This window comes from Bos grunniens, chromosome 5 (assembly GCF_055505025.1).
Source record: "Bos grunniens cultivar Pamir isolate PY7600 chromosome 5, Bosgru_T2T1.0, whole genome shotgun sequence".
NCBI lineage: Eukaryota > Metazoa > Chordata > Mammalia > Artiodactyla > Bovidae > Bos > Bos grunniens.
Genome location: NC_141169.1, coordinates 114,052,384 through 114,074,073, shown reverse-complemented (window position 1 = coordinate 114,074,073; position 21,690 = coordinate 114,052,384). Strand labels below are relative to the sequence as shown.

General features: G+C 47.2%; 2 protein-coding genes across 2 annotated transcripts; one reads left to right on the top strand and one right to left on the bottom strand.

Moving 5' to 3' along the window:
• Positions 1-694: 694 nt before the first annotated feature.
• On the bottom strand, positions 695-7,662 carry LOC147373160 (uncharacterized). Its single transcript, XM_086403064.1, has 2 exons — positions 7,380-7,662; positions 695-5,315 (listed from the first exon to the last, which is right to left on the bottom strand). The coding sequence occupies exons 1-2, from the start codon at positions 7,593-7,595 to the stop codon at positions 801-803; spliced, it is 4,731 nt and encodes a 1,576-aa protein (XP_086259190.1). The 5' UTR covers positions 7,596-7,662; the 3' UTR covers positions 695-800.
• A 1,892-nt stretch (positions 7,663-9,554) lies between these two features.
• SNU13 (small nuclear ribonucleoprotein 13) lies at positions 9,555-18,417 on the top strand. The gene is made up of 3 exons (XM_086403063.1): positions 9,555-9,682; positions 16,172-16,292; positions 17,196-18,417. The coding sequence occupies exons 1-3, from the start codon at positions 9,680-9,682 to the stop codon at positions 17,456-17,458; spliced, it is 387 nt and encodes a 128-aa protein (XP_086259189.1). The 5' UTR covers positions 9,555-9,679; the 3' UTR covers positions 17,459-18,417.
• Positions 18,418-21,690: the final 3,273 nt, after the last annotated feature.

The following is a 21,690-nucleotide window of genomic DNA, read 5'->3' as shown; positions in this document are numbered from 1 at the left end:
TGAAGCTGAAACTCCGATACTTTGGCCACCTGATGTGAAGAACTGAGTCATTTGAAAAAGACCCTGATGCTGGGAAAGATTGAAGGCTGGAGGAGAAGGGGATGACAGATGAGATGGTTGGATGGCATCACTGACTCAATGGACGAGTTTGAGTAAACTCCGGGAGTTGGTGATGGACAGGGAGGCCTGGTGTGCTGCAGTCCATGGGGTCGCAGAGAGTCAGACATGAATGAGCGACTGAACTGAACTAAACTGAGGACAGGACAGGGCTTCCCAGGTGGTGCTAGTGGTAAAGAACTCTCCTGCCAATGCAGGAGACATAAGAGACTCAGGTTTGATCCCTGGGTTGGGAAGATCCCCTGGAGAAGGAAATGGCAACCCACTCTAGTATTCTTGACTGGAGAATCCCATGGACAGAGGAGCCTGGTGGGCTACATTCCCCAGGGTCGTGAAGAGTTGGACACTACCGAAGCAATTTAGCAGCAGTAGGACAGGACAGAACCATGATAGAAATTTCAGTAAACCCTCCTCTGAGTACCTGGAGAGGGCAGGTGTTTAGGAGGCAGCATTGGGCTGAACCACATTCCCCAAACCTTCGAAACCGTAGAGTAGCTATCCCACCCATACGGTATCCCATCCCCAAAAGAGGCACTTATAAAACATGTATCAAAAGAAATCAGAACCCTGACAGGGCTTAAATAACCAATTTTATTAGAGGTTATTTTATCATCCCCTTTAGGGGTTAGCAGGCCACTCTCATGCCTTCTCTGGATGTGTTTTGAAGACTCTGTGCCCCCAGCCTACTTCCTAAAGCCATGCTGAAGCAGAAAACCCCTCAAATATTTCATCAAACCAGACTTTCTGGGGGCTGGTGGATTCCATAGGGCCCCATGTGGGTTCTCAATTTCCTCCAGTTCTTCTGTCTTGAGACGAGGAGCCCCAGCACCGCAGTGACCTGGTGGCTGAAGGTTCCTCTTCAGAGAAGTGTGGACTCTGATGCTGCCCTCCCTGGCATGTGGGGCACTCACTCTGGGAAGCGGCATAGGACCAGGATCTCTCACACTCAGGTTGGGGGCTGAGTGCTGGGCCTTGGCCAAGTGTGGGGACCGGGAGTTCTTGTTCAAAAAGGTCATGCTCAGCCTTGTCGCAGCACAGTGGAGACTCCTTTTGAAGCTGAAGGTGTCTGTGGAACAGGAGGAAGTCTGCTGCCCAGCCCCTCTGCGTTCCTCGGGTTCCAGGCTTCCTCTTTTGTGTGAGGGCTGCTGACACTGGAATCTGAGGGGCTTCTGAGATATGTGTTCCCTCCTCCAGTCGTAGCCTGCCCTGGGGTATGAGACCCTCACTCTGCGGGAAGCCCTCTCTGCCATCCGGGAGATCCCCGGCCTGACCATCTTTCCCCCCTTGCTGTTCTCACTGGAAGGTTCTTGGACCCTTTCTTGGCGCCACCAGCTGCTAGATTCTGCAGCAGGCCTGGGGTTCCTGGAAGCCGTGAGTTCCGCCCTGGGAGGAGCCTCTTTCTGGACATCCTGTGGTTCTCTGGCGCCCTCTGGTGGTCTGACTCTCTTAGGCTTTACAGGAGGGATAGAACTGCCCATTGGCTCCGACCCAGACCCGCTAGGCTTCTCTAGAGCTCTGGCCTGTGTAGGTTTTGAGCTTTTCCCTTCGGGGGTCCGAAACTTATGGGACTTAAGGCCTGGCCTGGAGCCCTGGGCCTCACTTTCCTGCTGCCCCTGCAACTCACAGGCCATGTGCAACCCAGGGAACCTCTGCCCAGCAAGAGGCAGTGGGCGTGGTCCTAAGACATTAAAGTGCATGTAGGACTCTAGGATCCGCTGGGGGAGGCCCCACTTCAGGTGGGCGATCTTCCGCCGCATAAGGGACTCCAGGAGCTGTCGCTGACTCTTCTTGAGGACTGGCCACTTGGGCAGGACAGTGAGGGCAGTGGGATCATCCAATGGAGCTGTACCGGCTTGGGGGGCGTGGCCACATGAGACAGAGGGGCAGGCAGAGGGCAAGCCCAGGGGAGCAGCCAAAGACTGTGGGTTCCAGAGCTGTCCACTCCGGTCAGCGGTCTTCCCTGGATCCACTCTTCCGTCCCTTTGTCGGCTTCTCTGGGGTTTAGGTCTGGCTTGCCGGGAAGCTGGAATGACATCGACTCTGGGCTTCCCAGCAGTGGCCGTGCTCTGGCTGGCCAAATGCTCCCCCTCTCCACTGACAAGCAGGAAGAGTTCGCTGTGGTTGGGGAGAGCCTTCATCTCAGGATGGGGAGCAGCGGCCACAGCCTGTTCCTGATCCATGGCCCCACAGTCAGAGCCAGTGAGGGCTGGGGGCCCTTCACGGCCAGAACAGTCAACTTGGAGAGGGCCTTCAGCAGCATCCTTTCCTCTGACCTGGCCTTTGTTTCCTTGCCTTGGCACTCGAAGCCTTCCAGCATCCTCAGCTCTGCACTTTCTCTGGCTCCCTACATCCCCAATTTCTGCAGCATCCTCCTCTTCACCCTTGTTCTGGTTTCCTTGCCCTTGTATCTGGATCTCTCCATTGGTTTCACTTCTTAACTCTCCCTGATAATCTCCACCATGAGCCTGGGTCTCTTTACCATCATCACCTGTGACCCCTCTCAGGTTACTCTTCCCTTGTATTTGAATTTCTGCACCGTTCTCACCTCCAGTCTGCTCCTGGTTCTTCCACTCTGGTGAACAGATGTTTTCATTAACCTTACTTTTCAACAGTCTCTGCTTCCCTCCCCCAAGTCTCTGAATATTTCTACCATCCTTGCTTCCAACCTCTCTCTGGCTTTTCTTCTCCAATGTTGGATTTTCTGGGTTATCCATTCCTTTAGTCTGCTCCCAGTGTCTTCCCCCTGGTGAGTGGCTCAATCCAGTTTCACCGTCTAATTGTCCTTCATTCTCTCTCTCAAGTCTCTGGGTTTCTACACCATCGTCAGCTCCAGGTTCTCGCTGGTCTGTCTTCTCTGGTATCTGAATTTCTGTTTCATTCTCACCTCCCATCTGCTTGTGGTTCTTCCTGTCTGACAAATGAGTCTTTTCATCAGAGTCATCTCTTAACTGATTCTGGTTTTCTCCTCCAGGTGTCCAGGTCTCTGTACCTTCCTCACCTCCAGCTTCTCTCTGGTTTCTCTTTTCTGGACCTTCAATTTCTACACCATTCTCGCCTCCAACCTGCTCCTCTTTCTTCCATTCTGCTGAATTAGTTACTATATCAGTTTTACTTGCTAGTTTTCCCCAGTTCTCTGCCTCAGATGCCTGGGTATTTTGACCATCCCTGCTTCTAATGTGTTCCTGATTCTTCCACTTTGGTATGTGAATATTTCCATTAATTTCACTGTTTAACTGGTACTGGTTTTCTTCCCTAAGTTCCTGAGTCTCCTTACTATCTTCACCTTTAAACTCTCTCAGGTTTTTCGTCCCCGTTGCCTGGATATCTGTACTAGTCTCATCTCCAAACTTCTCCTGGTTCCTCATCCCTGATGGATGAGTCTCTACCTGAGTTACACCTCTTAATTGTCTCTGGTTCTCTGCCTCTGGTGCCAGGGTGTTTGTATCATCTTCATCTCTGTCCTTTCTCTGGTCTCTCTTCTCCAGTGCCTGAATTTCTGCTCTATGTTCACCTCCAATCTGGTCCTCACTCCCCCAACATGGTGTCTTGAATTCTCTGTCAATTTCGCTTGCTCCTGGTTTCTGGTCTCCCCAGCATTGTGCCCGGATCACCACCCAATCCTCCTCTCTTATCTCCCTGACGCTGTTCCTTCTAGATATCTGACTTTCCCCAGCATCCTCACCTCTTTTTACGCCTTGATTACTCCACCCCACTTGAAGTTCATGTCTTAGTTGTTTCTGGATCTCTGCCCTACATACTTGGACCTTCCCAGCTTTCTCACTTCCATCTTGATCCTGCTTCTCCCATCCTGGTGTCTGGATCTCTGTAACATTCTCCTTTTGAACGCATTCCTGCTTTCCCCACCCCAGGGCCTGGGTCTCTATGCCATCCTCATTTTCCACTTCTCCCAAGTTCTCCCTCCCAGATACCTGGATTTGCACAGCACCCTCACCTCCACCCCGGTCTTCTTTTCTCCTCTCTTCCGCCTGAATTTCTATACTAGTATCACCTGTAATCTGCTCTTGTTTTCCCCACCCTGGGAGCCGGGCATCCTCACCATTCTCACTTCCAGTTTGGCCTTGCTTCCTCAACACTTGGGCCTCATTCTTTCCTTCATCCTCTCCTCTGGCCTCCTTCTTGTTCTCAAAAGACTGGGTCTCTATAGCATCCTTATCCCTTTTCCTATCCTGAGTTTCCCACATTGGTGTTTGGATCTCTGCATCAATTTTACATCTTAACTGTTCTACTTTCTCTCCTCTACATGCCTGGGTTTCAGGAAGATTCTCGCCTCCAGCCTCCCCGGGACTTCTCTTCCATAGAATTTCAGCTCTACTTTCAACTTGCACCCGGTCCTGCTTCTCCCACCATGGTGTCAAGATCTCGCCAACAGCCTTACTTATTACTAGTCTCCGGCTGCCGCAGTCCAGGGCCTTACTCTCTGCCATGTCCTCCATCCCAAAGTTTATTGGCAGTTGCCTTCCAGATGCCTGAATTTCCCAGGCATTATCCCCTCTGCTCTCTCTCTGGTTCGCCCACCCTGGAGCCTGGGTCTGTCTACTAGCCTCTCTGCTTAATGTCCGGTTTTCTGTTCCTGGTGTGCAGGCCTCTTGTGGGAAGCCCCAGGATTTCCACGTGGGCATTCCCACTCGTTGGTTGGAAGGAACCGGTAGGAACTCTCTGGAACAAAACGGCAAGCTCTGGGCTGAAGGGAGGTTTGGGAGAGGGGTCATGGAGGTGGGGTGGCATCTCATGCTGACAATATGCTCCAGTGGTGCCAGTTCTTCCTGGGGATGGACCAACAGCTGCTCCATCCTTTGGCACCTGTCCAGGGCAGGGGGCTGTGGCTTGCAAATCAGGTGAGTCTGATCATCACTACAACACCAGGGTACCTGCCATGCTTCCCAAGAACAGTCCCGAGGTAGCATACTGGTGCTTGGAAAGGAGGTGGTGCAAAAGATGTGATCAGAAGAGGTGTAGGCATCCCACAGTAAACGGTGACATGGGTGCTGACAAGAGAGCAGATATTGGGTCCACAATTCCTCGAGGCTCCTCCAGTATTCCCTGCTCTTTCTTCGGGCCCATTGTTGGGCATGAGCATCCAGGCCCCTGAACTTGCCAGGACTGAGAAAGAATTCAGGGGTCAGCCTGATAAAAGTGTCATGTCTCATGGAGGGCACTGCCCACTTCTGCGATGGCACCTGTAGGTAAGAACAGAGAAGTAAAAATCTTTGCATTTACATTATCTCATCTAATCCTCACAGATCAGGGTTGTAATCCTCATTATCCAGATGAGGATGCTAGGGTTCAGGAAATGGGGAGTCACTTCTCTTAAGGAAAATATTCATTCAAGAAAGTATTCATTTACACTTCCCTGGAGGTACAGTGGATAAGAATCTGCCTGCCAATGCAGAGGATGTGGGTTCCATCCCTGGTCTGGGAAGATCCCACATGCCGCAGGAACAGCTAAGCTGTTACGCTACAACTGCTGAGCCTGTGCTGTAGAGCCCACGAGCTGAAACTGAGCCTGGGCGCCACAACTTCTGAAGCCCGTGTGCCTAGAGCCTATGCTCTGAAACAAAACAAGCCACCACGATGAGAAGCCCACACAACACAACTAGAGAGTAATCCCCACTCTTAAATCCTCACGCAGCAGCCAAGACCCAGCACAGCAAAGTTAATTAATTAAACTTAAAGAAAAGAAAATACTCAAGAAAGAAAGATAAAGAGTTTATTCCAGGCCACGCACTGTTCTAGGTGCTGGATGTACCAGCATGCACAAGACAGAAAGTCTTTGTTGGGAGCTGTCTTCCAGACTTGGAAGACACAATAACCAAGTATACAACATGATGTTAGGTATCAAAAAGTGCTCTAACGGGAACAAAGGCAGGAGTAGGGACGGGGTTAGCTCCTTTCGTCAGAGAATCCTCTCAGAGGAGGTGATGTTTGACTGAAGACCTGAATGAAGCAAGGGACAAACCAAGCGACGTCTGAAGAAAGAAACTTGTAGGTGAGGAGACATTCATGCAGAGGCCCTGAGGATGGAACAGGGTCGTTTGTATAAGAACAGCTAGGAGGCCGTGTAGTCAGAATGGAAGGAGTGAGTGAGGAAGACAGCACGAAGAGATGAGGTCAGAGAGAAATGCAGAACAGATTATTCCAAGCCTTGGAGTTGTGGTTAGGAGTTAGATTTTGTTCTGAGTTTGACTGGAAGTATATCCATGAGTTGTTGCAAAGTCTTGAGTGGCAAAGTGTTATGATCTGTTTTTAAAAGTTTGTTCTTGCTCATGAACATAATGTTAGGCCTAAACCAGGTGCAAAGGAATATTTACTGCGTGATGCCATATGGGCAAAACCAGTCTAATGCTTTTAGAAATCAGCGGAGTGCTGCAAGCTTCTGAGCTGCTGGTCATGGTCTGTTTTCTTAATCTAATGCTGCACCTGGATGTGTTCCATTTGCAAAAATTCATTGATCTACACACTTATAATCTGGGACTTCCCTGGTGGTCCGTGGTTAGGAATCCACCTTCCAATGCAGGGGACTCAGGTTTGATCCCTGGTTGGGGGAACTATGCCACAGGGCAACTAAGCCTGCTTGTCACAACTACTGAGCCTGGGGGGCTCTTGAGCCCGGGCATCACAACTAGAGAGAAAACCAAGCACCACAATGCAGAGCCTGCGCACCACAATCAAAGATCCCGCATGCCACAACTAAGACACAGTGCAGCCCAAAATAAATAAATATACAATATATGGATGTATAAGTATACAAAATATACATATATATGTTAAATAGTTAAGATGATAAACTTTTAAAATAAATAAAAATTTTAAAAATAAAAATACACACTTATAATCTGTATATATGTATTATCCTTGGATGAAAAATTTTAAAAAGAGACAGAAGTTCATTCTCTTGGCTGCATGGAGCACTGAGCTCCATGGTTGGGTGAGAGAGGAGGCAGGAACCAGGCAGAAGGTGGTACCTATAGTGCAGAAGAATGTGGTGAGGGTTTGAGAAATGATCAGATTTGAGATATGGTTTGCAAGTAAAGCCCATAGGACTTGCAGGTGGATTGAACACGTGGCATGAGGGAGAGAGAAGTCCAGGGTGACTTCTGGCTTTGAGGCAAGACAATGCTCTTCCTGAGTTCATCAGAGTTCAGTCTGAATCCATCTCCGGTACACAGGGCATAGAACAGGGTCCCTAACAAATGACACACAATCATGGTGTGGAGGGAAAGAGGTGGGTGGGACCCCCTCACCTTGATGAACTTCCTCATGCTGCGGTGGGTCCTGGTGACCTGATGCCAGTAGTGCCGGACCTGCCAGATCAGAAAGAGGCAGAGGACAAGCAGGTTGCCACAGCACCGAGGGTCCCTGCAGCTGCGATCCTCAGAGAGCAGGCCCCGCACTGGCTCCCACTCAGGACCCCGGAACGGCCCCACGACAGCACAGGCGCCCAGGAGGGGCAGCAACATGACACGGTTTAGGTCAGGCAGGTGGTGTTCTGGAGTTGGAGGGCAGGGCTGATATGGCTGACCTGGCCACTGCGGGGCGGGGTAGCCCCTGCCTCATAGAACTGCTGTCACTAAGGCCACCTCATAAAGGCTTTTGATGCTGCGGCCTTAGCTGCAGCTGCTGCACGTGACATCAGAGCTGGCTAACATGGCCACAGTATAGATGAGGACAACACTGGGGAACGGCCCAAAAGGAATTAAGAGGAAGAAGAACTTAAACACCTTGCCCTCTGGAGTGAAGAGACTATGTTCCCCCCATGTTGATGGAGGGATGAACTGAAGTCTGTTGGATTTCTTTCTTCCTATGGGATACTTTCATCCATTTGTCCTTCAGGTATCCAATATCAAACACTTAATGAACACCCTATTGAACATGTGTGTTCTTGTTTAACCACCCAGCATATCCTGATTTTTTGTTGGGGGATTACTTTCCCAACTCAGGATCAGTGTTGATAGGAATATAAATGCTATCCTGAAGACTTTCACCCCAAGGTTATGAACAAAATACTGAATAACTGAGCAGGCAGGGTCTTCAGCCAATCAGAATGGGCCAGGCCTTAACTCCTTCATTTCTGGGTTGTAAGTGGTCCCTGGGGCTTCCCAGATGGTGCAGTGGTAAAGAATCTGCCTATCAATGCAAGAGACCCAGGAGATGAGGGTTTGATCCCTGAGTCGGGAAGATCCCCTGGAGGAGGAAATGGCAACCCACTCCAGAATCCTTGCCTGGAAAATCACATGGACAGAGGAACCTGATGGACTACAGTCCAAGGAGTCACAAAGAATCAGACATAACTGAGCATGTACACACAAAAGTGGTCCCTGGGGTTACAGTAGAAGGGTGTCACCTATTTACCAACCATTTGGAAAGTATCTCTCTATTCTAAGAGCCCAGGACTTCCCTCGTAGTCCAGTGGTTAGGAATCTGCCTGCCAAGGCAAGCGACACTGATTCCACAATCCATGGTCTGGGAAGATTTCACACGTCATGGGGCAACTAAGCTCTTGCACTGCAACTACTGAAGCCCACATGCCCCAGAGGACATGTTCTGCAACAAGAGAAGTCACTGCAATGAGAAGCCTGCACACTGCAACTAGAGAGTAGCTTTCCGCTCGCCACAACTAGAGAAAGCCCAAGTGCAGTAATGAAGACCCGGCACAGCCATAAATAAACAAATGAAGTTAAAAAACACACAAGAAAACCCCAATATACCACACAATGCATCTTGGCTAAATGCTCAGTTCAGTCGCTCAGTCGTGTCCGACTCTGCGACCCCATGTATCGCAGCATGCCAGGCTTCCCTGTCCATCACCAACTCCCAGAGTTCACTCAAACTCATGTGCATCGAGTCGGTGATGTGATCAGCCATCTCATCCTCTGTCGTCTCCTTCTCCTCCTGTCCCCAGTCCCTCCCAGCATCAGGGTCTTTTCCAATGAGTCAACTCTTCGCATGAGGTGGCCAAAGTATTGGAGTTTCAGCCTCAGCATCAGTCCTTCCAATGAACACCCAGGACTGGTCTCCTTTAGGATGGACTGGTTTGATCACCTTGCTGTCCAAAGGACTCTCAAGAGCCTTCTCCAACACCACAGTTCAAAAGCACTGATTCCTCGGGGCTCAGCTTTCTTTATGGTCCAACTCTCACATCCATACATGACTACTGGAGAAACCATAGCTTTGACTAGACAGACCTTTGTTGGCAAAGTAATGTTTAAATTTAAATGTGCTACAAAATAAACTAGCAATGGAATGACACCACTAAAATTCTTTGTTTTGGTGCATTATATTTTGGGTATCGAACTCACTGTTCCTGCCAATAACTGGTAATAAAACAACACTAAAACTACGGCAAAGGCGGTCCCTCCCCCCAGAACTGAAGTCGTTCCGCGCTGTTGCCCTTTAAGGCGAGAGCCGCCCTCTTTAACGTCATTTCCGCTTCCGGCCGCGAGCGGCCATTTCCACTTCTTCCCTGCGACTTTTTTCGGCGGAAAGTTCTTTTCTAACGTCGCCTGTGCTTCTTGAGGAGGGACGGTATCACTGAACCGCAGCTATGGTGAGTGCGTGCGCCTGGTTGAAGAGCCAGGAAGTGGGAGACTCGGGGTTCTGTTCTCTCACTAGCTTGTCGGCTTAGAACATGCGCGGTGTCGCCGTCTCGGCGAGGGGTTCGAGCTCGGACGGCCGAGTAGCCCCAAGCACTGTCTTTTCTCCCGGTCCGAGGTTAGAACGCTAGAGATGGGTCCCGGATTCTGTGATGGAGCGTCTGTCAGCAGTTAGTGCTCCTGGCCGAAAGCCTCCGGTGAGCGGAGAGGGCCTGAGAGAAAGGGACCGACCCACGTGGGACAGAGTAGAAAGTCGGATGAGAAAATTTGATTTTATTGGTTTTATATTTCTTTTGGAGGGGTCGCTAGAGAATGATGTGGAACCCTGGGTTTGGATCATCCTCCCCAGCTCCACTTTCCCATTGCTGAGGTTCAGGAGAAGGATATCTCCATGGGTCTACGCCTAGTGCCTGTCGCAAGTTACGTGTGCCAGGGATTAAAGGGGCCTTTCGCGTTTGGGGGTTTCCCTGGTGGCTCAGAGGTTAAAGCGTCTGCCTGCAATGCGGGAGACCCCGGTTCGATCCCTGGGTCGGGAAGATCCCCTGGAGAAGGAAATGGCAACCCACTCCAGTATTCTTGCCTGGAGAATCCCATGGAGGAAGGAGCCTGGTAGGCTACAGTCCACGGGGTTGCAAAGAGTCGGACACGACTGAGCTACTTCACTTTCACTTGGCGTTTGGAGCCTGCGTTTGGAAGGAACCCCAGCCTGGAATGCAGGAAAGATTCCTCCTGCGAGGCGGTAACCTCGGAAATCAAAAGTCCTGGTAGCACCACGTGCGGGGCTCATCTAAAACTCTTGATGGTCTCTAACTTTTTAATCAGATCGTGTGCCTTGGTACCTAGTTTTGGTCGGCACTTAGTGAGGAGGGAAGAGTTTGCAAAAACATTTCGACTTTCATAATGAGGTTTAATCCTTTTAACGGTTCTTGGATCCCAAAGCATATCTTCCCTGCTGCCCCACCCCCATTTTGAGGTTGGTATGTTGCTGAGTCTAGAACTTGAACCTTCTAAACTGGTGTTCATTTTTCGGAGTTCCTTGAGAAGTTTTGGAATCAGGTGGTCTCAGTTTAATAATGCATTTAATTGCCTTTGCGCCTGGTGTGGAGAGAGTGAGCATGCACTATTTGTTGTCAAATCAAAACTTGCAGGTTTTTGCTGTCTGGTGTATGAGGAGAACAAAGACATCAAGCTACGGGTTAAAGTTGTCTAGCAGTAAGATTTCATTCATTCACTCATTTAATTAACCCTTGGAAAAATTAAAAGGTGGATAAATACACCCTAAGCAACTTTCAGTTGCTACTTATAAGGTCGGTGGTTTGGCTTTAAAATTGAGTGGAACTTTTGTTGTCGTTTTGACTTTTATTAAACCACTAAAGTGACTCCTCTTTCAGTTCAGTTCAGTCGCTTAGTCGTATCCAGCTCTTTGCTACCCCATGGACTTGCAACAGGCCAGGCTTTCCTGTCCATCACCAACTTCCAGAGCTTGCTCAAACTCTTATCCATCCAGTTGGTGATGCCATCCAACCATCTCATCCTCTGTCATCCCCTTCTCCTCCTGCCTTCAATCTTTCCCAGCACAGAGTCTTTTCCAATGAGTCAGTTCTTCTCATCAGGTGGCCAAGGTGTTGGAGCTTCAGCATCGGTCCTTGCAATGAATATTCAGGACTGATTTCCTTTAGGATTGACTGGTTGGATCTCCTTGCAGTCCAAGGGACTCTCAAGAGCCTTCTCCAACACCACAGTTCAAAAGCATTGATTCCTTGGGGCTCAGCTTTCTTTATGGTCCAACTCTCACACATGACTACTGGAGAAACCATAGCTTTGACTAGACAGACCTTTGTTGGCAAAGTAATGTCTCTGCTTTTTAATATGCTGTCTAGGTTGGTCATAGCTTTTCAGAATCTGCCTGCAATGCAGGAGATCTGGGTTGGGAAGATTCCCTGGAGAGGGAAAAGACTACCCACTCAAGTATTCTGGCCTAGAGAATTCCATGGACTGTACGGGATCACATAGAGTTGAACACAACTGAGTGACTTGCACTTCACTTTCTTCCAAGGAGCAAGCGTCTTTTAATTTGATGGCTGCAGTCACCATCTGCAGTGATTTTGGAGCATAAGAAAATAAATTCTGTCACTGTTTCCATTGTTTCCCCATTTGTTTGCCATGAAGTGTTGGGACTGGATGATCATAGTGGATCTCCTGAAGTCTCCCCCTTTTATGCCTTTGATGTTTATTAAGAGATGAGAATCCTAGTTCCCAGAGATGGGTGATTGGAAGCTACAGTAAAAATATCTGGCATTTTAAAAAGTATATTTATGAGGAGTGATAGGAATTAAAGTGTTCCTGGGAACTTAACTGTTTAAGAGGAGGTTCTTAATTGTGACATTATTGGTGAGCATTAGATTTTGATGAGTTAAAAACATAAGTTGTGATTTCTTAGTAGCCATCAAAAAAATAAAAATAACTCCAAACCACTAGAGTAGAAAATGGTGGCGGGTGGGGGCGGGAGACACTTGAAGGAAAGAAAGTACAAGTAAAATGAGGATGACATAATTACAAGAAGAAATAGATGTGCAGTTATGTAGCGTTTAATTGATTGTGAAGCCAAAACATCAGTGTGAATAACACTATGAATAAACTTGATCTAGTGGTGGTAGTGAAACCAGTGAATACTGCACCCATCAATTATAGAAGATAAAGATTGATAATAATACAGACCATATTCTCTCAACTAAAATGCAAATGACTTAGAAACAAAGTGTAAAGAAAATATAAAGAACTCATGGGTCAAATTGAAAATAACAAGGGAAATTTGAAAACAGAACTGAACAATAATGGAAATACCAAATATCAGAATATGTAGGGTACAACTAAAGTATTGGAACCTAAGATGGGGGGGCACTAAAAAGCTAGGAAAAGATCAAAAGGACAAAATAATGTGAAAGAAAAGCAGAAATTACTGAAATAGAAAATATATCTTGTTGTAAGGTGGACAGAATCAGAAGAATATTTGAAAAGTCCCCTCTGATGAGATTAATCTAGAAAATATGAGCAATGTGATATTTATAAATATAGGAACTTAGAGGAACAAATACCTGAAAACAATAGAATCAAAATGAATTAAAGTAGAAGTAGGAGGGCTGAATAATAGTAAAGAAACAAAGTTAATATTGTATGTTAATTATAATTCAGTAAGAAAAACTAAAGTTTTGTTTTTCTTTTTTTAACTAAAGTTTTTTAACATGGAAGACCTTTAAGTGTTAGTTGCTGAGTCCTGTCTGACTCTTTGCAACTCCATGGACTGTGGTCCACCAGCCTCCTCTGTCCATGGAATTCTCCAGGCAAGAAAACTAGAAAACCATCCCATTCTCCACGCAATCTTGCTGACCCAGGGATTGAACCCTGGCCTCCTGCATTGTGGCATCTGAGCCACTACACCTACTTTAAACAATAGCTTTATTGAGATAATTTCATACCATAAAGTTCTTCTCTTTAAAGTGTGTAAGTCAGTGGTGATCATTTTGTATAGAAATATCAAATAATGGTGTTGTGCACCTGGAACTAACATAATATCATAGGTCAGTTATGCATCAATTTTAAAAACAAGTGTGTAGTAGAAAAAAAATAAGTGTATAATTCAGTGGGTGTTCTATTTACAACCTTGTGCAACCAACACTAGAAAAACTTATAAAGGAGAAAAGTCTTGACTCATCCATCTCGTACAAAAAATATGATGGAATTCAATGCCAATTCATTTATAAAAGAAGTTCTTAAAATATTAAGGAATAGTGTGAATTTTCTTAAGCTGAAATATCTGAGTAAATCTAAAAGATACTAAGGCTTTTGGAGAAATTATAAAGCTTTATTTAAAAGCACTAAAAAGTTAAGTAAATATGTATGCTTAACTGATTTGACAGATTCTGTATCTTAAAGGTGTTTTATCCTAATTGGGATTACTTTAAATCTACAAATCAATGCTGTCCCAGCAGGCTTTTTCTTTTTCTTTTCTATTTTTCTTGGTAGAATTTGAAAAAGCTGATTCTAGAATATATGTGCTTGCTCAGTCGCTGTTAGTTGCTTGGCCATGTCGGACTCTTTGTTACCCCATGAAGTATATAGCCCACCAGGCTCCTCTGTCCATGGGATTTTCCTGGCAAGAATACTAGAGTGGCTTGCCATTTCCTCCTCCAGGGGATCTTCCTGACCCAGGGATTGAACCCGCATCTCTTGAGTCTCCTGCATTGCAGGCAGACTCTTCACCACTGAGCCACCTGGCTGTATGAAGAAGAGCAAATAATTAGAGATCTTTCCCACTTCGTGAAACATCTTGAACTTCCCCTAATTTCTCATCACCCTGGGACCATGACAGACTGACCCAGTGCGTTGTGTTGGTGTGTGGGACCAGGCTTCCGGGTACGAGCTGGTTCTCGAAGTCACTTCCAGTTCCTCTGCAGTGGGGGCAGGAGGGGGGGCGGTGCGGGGGGCGGTGCTTCTAAGCTCTTGGGGGATCAGGCAGGAGACGATCAAGGTGGACTCAATATGGTGAGTATATCCACTGGGCCATTGCCCATGGGTCACCACCTGGAACCGCGGTGCCACCTGCCGCAAGCTGCGTGCCACGGTCCAGCTTCCAAACCCAGGGTTAGACCGCATCACTGCGGGCAAACTGCTTGGTGCTCAGGAATGGTAATGTGGGCTGCACCCAGGTTATGTATATAATAAAATACATATTTGTAAAAAGAATCACAGGGAAAGCAAGTGAGAAATTTATAAAAAAAGTTAAAGTCAAGAGGTGAAAATAGGGTAGGAGAAATGGAATAGGCGAGGCACCACCGAATTTGTTTTCTGTGTGTTGTTTTGCAATGGATCCAATGGGGTTGCATTTTATCTATAGGTATTACAGCATGCATCTGTAAAATGAGAAATTTCAACAACTTCAATGCCACTACAATACCCCCAAATTTAATAATTCGTTAATATCAAATATATAGTATTGTTCTCCCCTGGTTGCCGCTGCTGCTAAGTCGCTTCAGTCATGTCCGACTCTGAGCGACCCCATGGACTGCAGCCTACAAGGCTCCTCGGTCCATGGGATTTTCCAGGCAAGAGTACTGGAGTGGGTTGCCATTGCCTTTTCTGCCTAGTTGCCGCAGGCCTCCAAAATAAAGCAACCTTTCCTTTCCTCCCAGCACTTGTCTCTGGAGAATTGGCTTTCGAGCAGCCAGACCTGGGTTCCGGACCTGGATTTGGTAGCAGTATTAGAATCAAAGGCTGGGACTTCCCCAGTGGTCCGGGCTAAGACTCTGCGCTTCTACTGCAGGGGGCGCAGGTTCCGTCCCTGGTCGGGAAACTAGGATCTCCGCAAGCACTGTGGGCAAAAAAAGTGGGATGGAAGGCTTGATCAGCTTTTCTCCTAGCTTTCCTCTTTTCCCCCCAAGACTGCTTGATCATTGATGGTTTGTTCTTTAAGAGAGGCAGTGTGCCTAGTCGTTCAGTCGTGTCCGACTCTTTGCGACCCGATGAACTGTAGCCCGCCAGGCTCCCTAGTCTAGGGATTCTCCAGGCAAGAATACTGGAGTGGGTTGCCATGCCCTCCTTGAGGGGATCTTCCCAGCCCAGGGATCGAACCCAGGTCTCCAGCATTGCAGGTGGATTCTTTACCTTTGAGCCACCAGGGAAGCCCAGAGAGGCAATGGTCACATGGTATTTTTTTTGTGTGATGTTGGTAGCTATTAAAATCAATACCTGGATCCATTAATTTGTTTGGATTAATTAACTAATTAGTATGGCTTGCAGGATGGTGCTGTTTAATTGTATCATTCTTTAGGTGGAATACAGAAGATGTTTACCTGCTGCTTGCTTACCTATCAGTCTACATAGGAAAGGCTCTACAGTTTACTAGTTTTCAAAACAATGACTTTGGAACCACATAAATGTTTTATATATTTTTAAGAATTTTTAAGCAAACTAAATACAAAGGAACCTTAATTGTATATCAGATTGATAGCCACAAGGTAACATATAGTTTGAATAACTTTTGAATATAGTACTCTGACTGGATGGTTTTAGTTGGATGTATTGTAAGATTAAAAGGAAATTTTGACCTTGGTGGGTTTATAGTTGATGGAGGTAGTATTGGTATAGCAACTCTGAAACCATTTTATGTGAATTGCAGGGTAGAATAAATGAGAAAATACTTGGATGTTTTGGAAACCAGGATTCTTACTGAAAACTGAAGATTAAAATATAAAGGAAATAGAACTTTGTGCTGGGTTTCTATAAATTATACTTGTTTAGATTTAGTAAATTAAATGTGTATGTTTGGGGGAGGGAAGTAGGGAAGCTCCCTATTGTCCCTCTCAGTTTTTGGTTGGAGTACTTTGTGACTCGTCTGGAACAACTTCCGGTTCAGTTTGACTCATGCTTTGATTTACCCCCAACAGACTGAGGCTGACGTCAATCCGAAGGCCTACCCTCTTGCAGATGCTCACCTCACCAAGAAACTATTGGATCTCGTTCAGCAGTCATGTAACTACAAGCAGCTTCGAAAAGGAGCCAATGAGGGTAAGGCAACCAGAGGATGGTCCAAGAAGAGTGTTACCAGCACGGTCCCCGTCTGGGGTCTGGACTAGATTTCCAAGGTGGAAAGAGGGCTGGATGCTTTTGACTAGGCCCACCATGGAGACTTCAGAGCAGCAGCGTGTGTGGCCTATGGGCTAGCACTGGGTCACAGAGATAAGCAGTCAGGAATAAGCATTTGAGGGGGTTTCACTGGTAGCTCAGTGGTAAAGAATCCACTCACCAATGCAGGAGATACAATTAGAACCCAGATCTGGGAAGATCCCACACGCAGCTGAGCATCTAAGCCTGTGTGCCACGACTACTGAGGCTGTGCTACACAAGAGAAGGCACTGCAGTGAGAAGCCCGCACGCCGCCACTGAGAGAGTAGCCCTGCTCACAACACCTAGAGAAAAGCCCAAGCAGCAGGGAAGACCCGGAACAGCCAGAAACAAAAATATAAACTAAACAAAATGATAAGATTTGAACAATGCTGTGGGATGTTGAACTTGCTTGGTGAGTTAACGTGTAGTGTGAACTTTCCAAAGTATTGATGATGGCAGATTGGGATGGAAACTCCTGATCCTTGGTCACAGGGCTGGAGAAGTGCTACATTGCACTGCTTCCTGCTGGTGAAGCTTGGGGAGTGTGGTAGCAGAGGACAGGAAAAGAAGGGCTCTTTTTAGGATTTAGAGTGCGTTTTGACAGAACTGATGGGTTTGATGTAGAGTTGGAGGAAGGCATTGGGGATTTGATGCTTGGCTCCCTGTCTCTTCCAGGAATTGCCTAGTCCTGGACATTTTTGCCCATTTTTCTTGCACCTGTTTCTTTTCCTTGGAAATTGCTTTGTTGTGGCTTCCCTGCCCCAGCCCCCATCACCTGTTGACTTCATGTCCTTCTCTCTACAGCCACCAAAACCCTCAACAGAGGCATCTCTGAGTTCATTGTGATGGCCGCAGATGCGGAGCCCTTGGAGATCATCCTGCACCTCCCGCTGCTGTGTGAGGACAAGAACGTGCCCTATGTGTTCGTGCGCTCCAAGCAGGCTCTGGGGCGAGCCTGCGGGGTCTCCAGGCCTGTCATCGCCTGCTCCGTCACCATCAAAGAGGGCTCACAACTGAAGCAGCAGATCCAGTCCATCCAGCAGTCCATTGAAAGGCTCTTAGTCTAAACTGGTGGCCTCAGCCACACTCCCAGCTGACTCCTCTCCACCCCCCCGCCCCCGCAGAGTTATGTATCATATTGTCTGTTAGCATGTAGTGTTTCCAGCTACCTTCTATTGTTATAAAATATTTTAATGCTCAATCTGATTTTTGCATTTTTGTACTGTTGTCTTGTTTTATAGGTTGTCAGCCCCTCCCCTAATCTCCCCTTCCTCTCTGCCATCTTATCCTCCCTTTTAGAAAAATGAACTAACGCCAAGAACAGGTGGAACAGGCTGGATGACACCACTTAAAGGCAGGGAAGAGCCGAGAGAGTAGAGAATTGGTTCCAGCTTTCAGGGGCCTGCTTCCTACTGTGCAGGGCATGATGGCATAACTGTCTGCTTGTACCCCTCGTTCCCATGTACAGGATCGTTGCACGTGTGTCTGAATCATCGAGGGGTTTCCTTTGCTCTGCAGGGCATAATGTATCATTTGGGGAGGAAGCATGTGTTCTGTGAGGTTGTTGGGTGTATGCCCGAAGTGTCGGTTGCTGATGTACCCCTGCTATTTGCTTTTGGTAATGTTGTATTCCCCCCCAACTCCCACCTTTGCCCCCTCAGGGTGGCGGGGCAGCAGCATACCAAAGAGACGTGCTGCCAAATTCCAGAGGCGCCTGGGTGAATGAGACATGGGCCAGTTGACCTAGGTCTAGAAGGCATGGTAGGAGGTTCTGGAATGGAGGATTCTGGGGCCATCACGGAGGACTGACTGGAAGCTGCAGCAGAGATGATGGAATCCAAGGAAGCATCCTTGCTTTGCTGAATGGCAATTTCTTCAGTGGACCCTTGTACCAGCTCTGAGAGCCGTTACCCGGGCCTGTCTCCTTCTATGATGTGGGTCAGATGTGTATTCTCTGTCCCACCAGAAGGACAGTGCTAATGTGTCATTCTTGTGAGCATCCTAATAAAGCATACATACATTCATATCCCAGTTTAAAGAAAGTGTGATTCTTGGTAGGTGTCCAGCTGATACTTGATTGAAGCATTAGAGTGGTTAATAGTTTCTTGTAGTTTCTCCGTTTTCACCAGGAAGCTGTGCAAAAGCCGTCACTTCCAAATGATTTCTGGTGGTTCAGAATATTCAGACTTAATCATTGAGGTGTTGCTGCCACTCTGGAAGAGGATTTCTCAACTTCAGCACTGTTGATATCTTTGCTTGGATAATCTTTTCCTATAGGAGCCTGCCCTGTATGCTGTAGAAAGTTTAGCAGCAAACCTGGCCTTTACCCACTAGAATGTAACCACTCCAGCAGTGGGTTCCTAGGGAGGCTAAAGCTACCCTGTCCTGCTAAAGCCTGTTCTGTTCCTACTGGGCTAGTAATCTCCTTTGGCTCACTCCAGCATATGTATCTTCATGTATCATACTGTAAAAGACTGAAATTGGGGGTGAAGGGAGATCAAGTAATCCAACCTCTGGAATTTCCTGGCGATCCAGTGGTTAAGACTCTACCTGCCAATGCAGGGGATGCAAGTTCGATCTCTGATCCACTAGGGGTCCCACATTCCACGAGGCAGGTGGCGGTGGTGGTGGTCACTGTCATGTCCGACTCTGCAACCCTGTGGACTGTAGCCTGCCAGGCTCCTCTGTCCATGGGATTCTCCAGGCAAGAGTACTGGAGTGGGTTGCCATTTCCTTCACCATGAGGCAAGGGGGAGGACTAAACCCTTGCACAACTACTGAGCCTGCGTGTTCTAAAGCCTGTGCCGGGCAACAAGAGAAGCCAGCACAATGAGAAGCCTGTGCACCATAATTAGAGAGTAGGCCCCCAGCATGGCCACTAGAGAAAGCCCTTAAGCAGCAACAAAGACCCAGCACAGCCAAAAAATAAAAAATAGCAATATGACCATGTCAGAATTGCTCTAGTGATGAAGAATGCTGAAGTGCTGGCAGGGCCTACAGATGATAAGGTCCCAGCTGCATGAGTGTCCAGAGTAAACCTCAGGCAGGACTGGCTTTCATGTGTGATACAGTTACAATGAAGATTACACATTCAGGGATAGTTTGGGGTCAAACTGGAAAGGCTGGATAGTTGTCATAGCTCCCGGTCCATTATAATAGGTGTGTTTCCCTCTTAAATGGACTTGAGGCTGGAATTTGTTTGAAGGCGACGGAGAGGAAGTGGATGACTAGGCTCTCCCAGATTTCATGGTCCTGCTTTACGTCTACCCTTTTAATAAGACGTTAAAAGAGATGTCCCCTCTGCATTCGGCCTGGAGGCATATACACATGTGCACAGACGCGTGCAGTTCTCTCCAGCAGCCCCGCCCCCACCTGCCTCTGACTGCCACTCGGGCAGAGGCACCTCCCTGTTCCTCCCATCCGGCACGCTCTCGGCGCCAGGTTTGCGGTGTGCACGCACAGGCCATTTCTGCTCAGTGGCTGTGTGCGTGCCATCACCGCCTGCTGGACTGAAGCGTGTTTGCAGTCTAAGAAATTGGGTAAGTTAGTGCTTTTTGAGCACTTTCTGTATTCACATGTTTTCTTATTTTCATTATTCCACGTTATTCTTCTTCTTAGTATGCAGGTCAGGAAGCAACAGTTAGAACTGGACATGGAACAACAGACTGGTTCCAAATAGGAAAAGGAGGACGTCAAGGCTGTATATTGTCACCCTGCTTATTTAACTTCTATGCAGACTATATCATGAGAAGCGCTGGGCTGGAAGACACACAAGCTGGAATCAAGATTGCCGGGAGAAACATCAATAACCTCAGATATGCAGATGACACTACCCTTATGGCAGAAAGTGAAGAGGAACTAAAAAGCCTCTTGATGAAAGTGAAAGAGGAGAGTGAAAAAGTTGGCTGAAAGCTCAACATTCAGAAAATTAAGATCATGGCATCTGGTCCCATCACTTCATGGGAAATAGATGGGGAAACAGTGGAAACAGTGTCAGTCTTTTATTTTGGGGGGCTCCAAAATCACTGCAGATGGTGACTGCAGCCATGAAATTCAAAGACGCTTACTCCTTGGAAGGAAAGTTATGACCAACCTAGATAGCATATTCAAAAGCAGAGACATTACTTTGCCAACAAAGGTCCATCTAGTCAAGGCTATGGTTTTTCCTGTGGTCATGTATGGATGTGAGAGTTGGACTGTGAAGAAGGCTGAGCGCCGAAGAATTGATGCTTTTGAACTGTGGTGTTGGAGAAGACTCTTGAGAGTCCCTTGGACTGCAAGGAGATCCATGCAGTCCATTCTGAAGATCAGCCCTGGGATTTCTTTGGAAGGAATGATGCTAAAGCTGAAACTCTGGTACTTTGGCCATCTTATGCGAAGAGTTGACTCATTGGAAAAGAATCTGATGCTGGGAGGGATTGGGGGCAGGAGGAGAAGGGGACGACAGAGGATGAGATGGCTGGATGGCATCACTGACTCAATGGACGTGAGTCTGAGTGAACTCCAGGAGTTGGTGATGGACAGGGAGGCCTGGCGTGCTGTGATTCATGGGGTCGCAAAGAGTTGGACACGACCGAGTGACTGAACTGAACTGAACTTGAAAATGCCAAGTAAATTGCCTACAGTCATTTGTATGTGTGTGATGGAGCCAAGATGTAAATCTACTAAATCTGACTTGTGAGCTTACAAGAGCCCAACCAAATTATGTTTGGACATAACGGTTTTTCTCCCAGGAGCTCAACAGCAGAGAAGGCAAGCATCATTAATCTACACAGAAACAGAGATCACACAATTGCTCTTTATCACAGACCTCAGTGGTTATTTTTCTAACATCATTCACATTACCCATGTTTTGTTTGACCCTTGAACCCTTCTCTCCATTTTGTAAACCAAACGGAGGAAAAGGACCCTACGGGCCTGCAGGTGTGCATAGAAAAGCCTAGGACTCATTAAATTTCCTTCTCACCAGCTTGAAAGCAAAGGCCCAGCAAGCGGTGGCACTCATTCTTACCCTCCTACTTGAGATGACCAGCCTGATTTTGATCTACCTCTGTGGTATTAGTAACCTTCTCTAGAACCCAGAGTTTTCCAAGAATGTGTCATTTAACAGGGGTGGTCTTATTTCCCAGCAACAAGAATGAACACTTCTTATGTTAAATGATTTCACATTATCTTGCTGTATCCTCAAAGGAATCTAATTGGGTAATTATTTTCCCTCTCCCCGAGATAAGGAAAGAAATCCAAACAAGAATATAACATCTCCTTTCCAAACAAACACAAGCAAAAAAAAGTTGAGAAA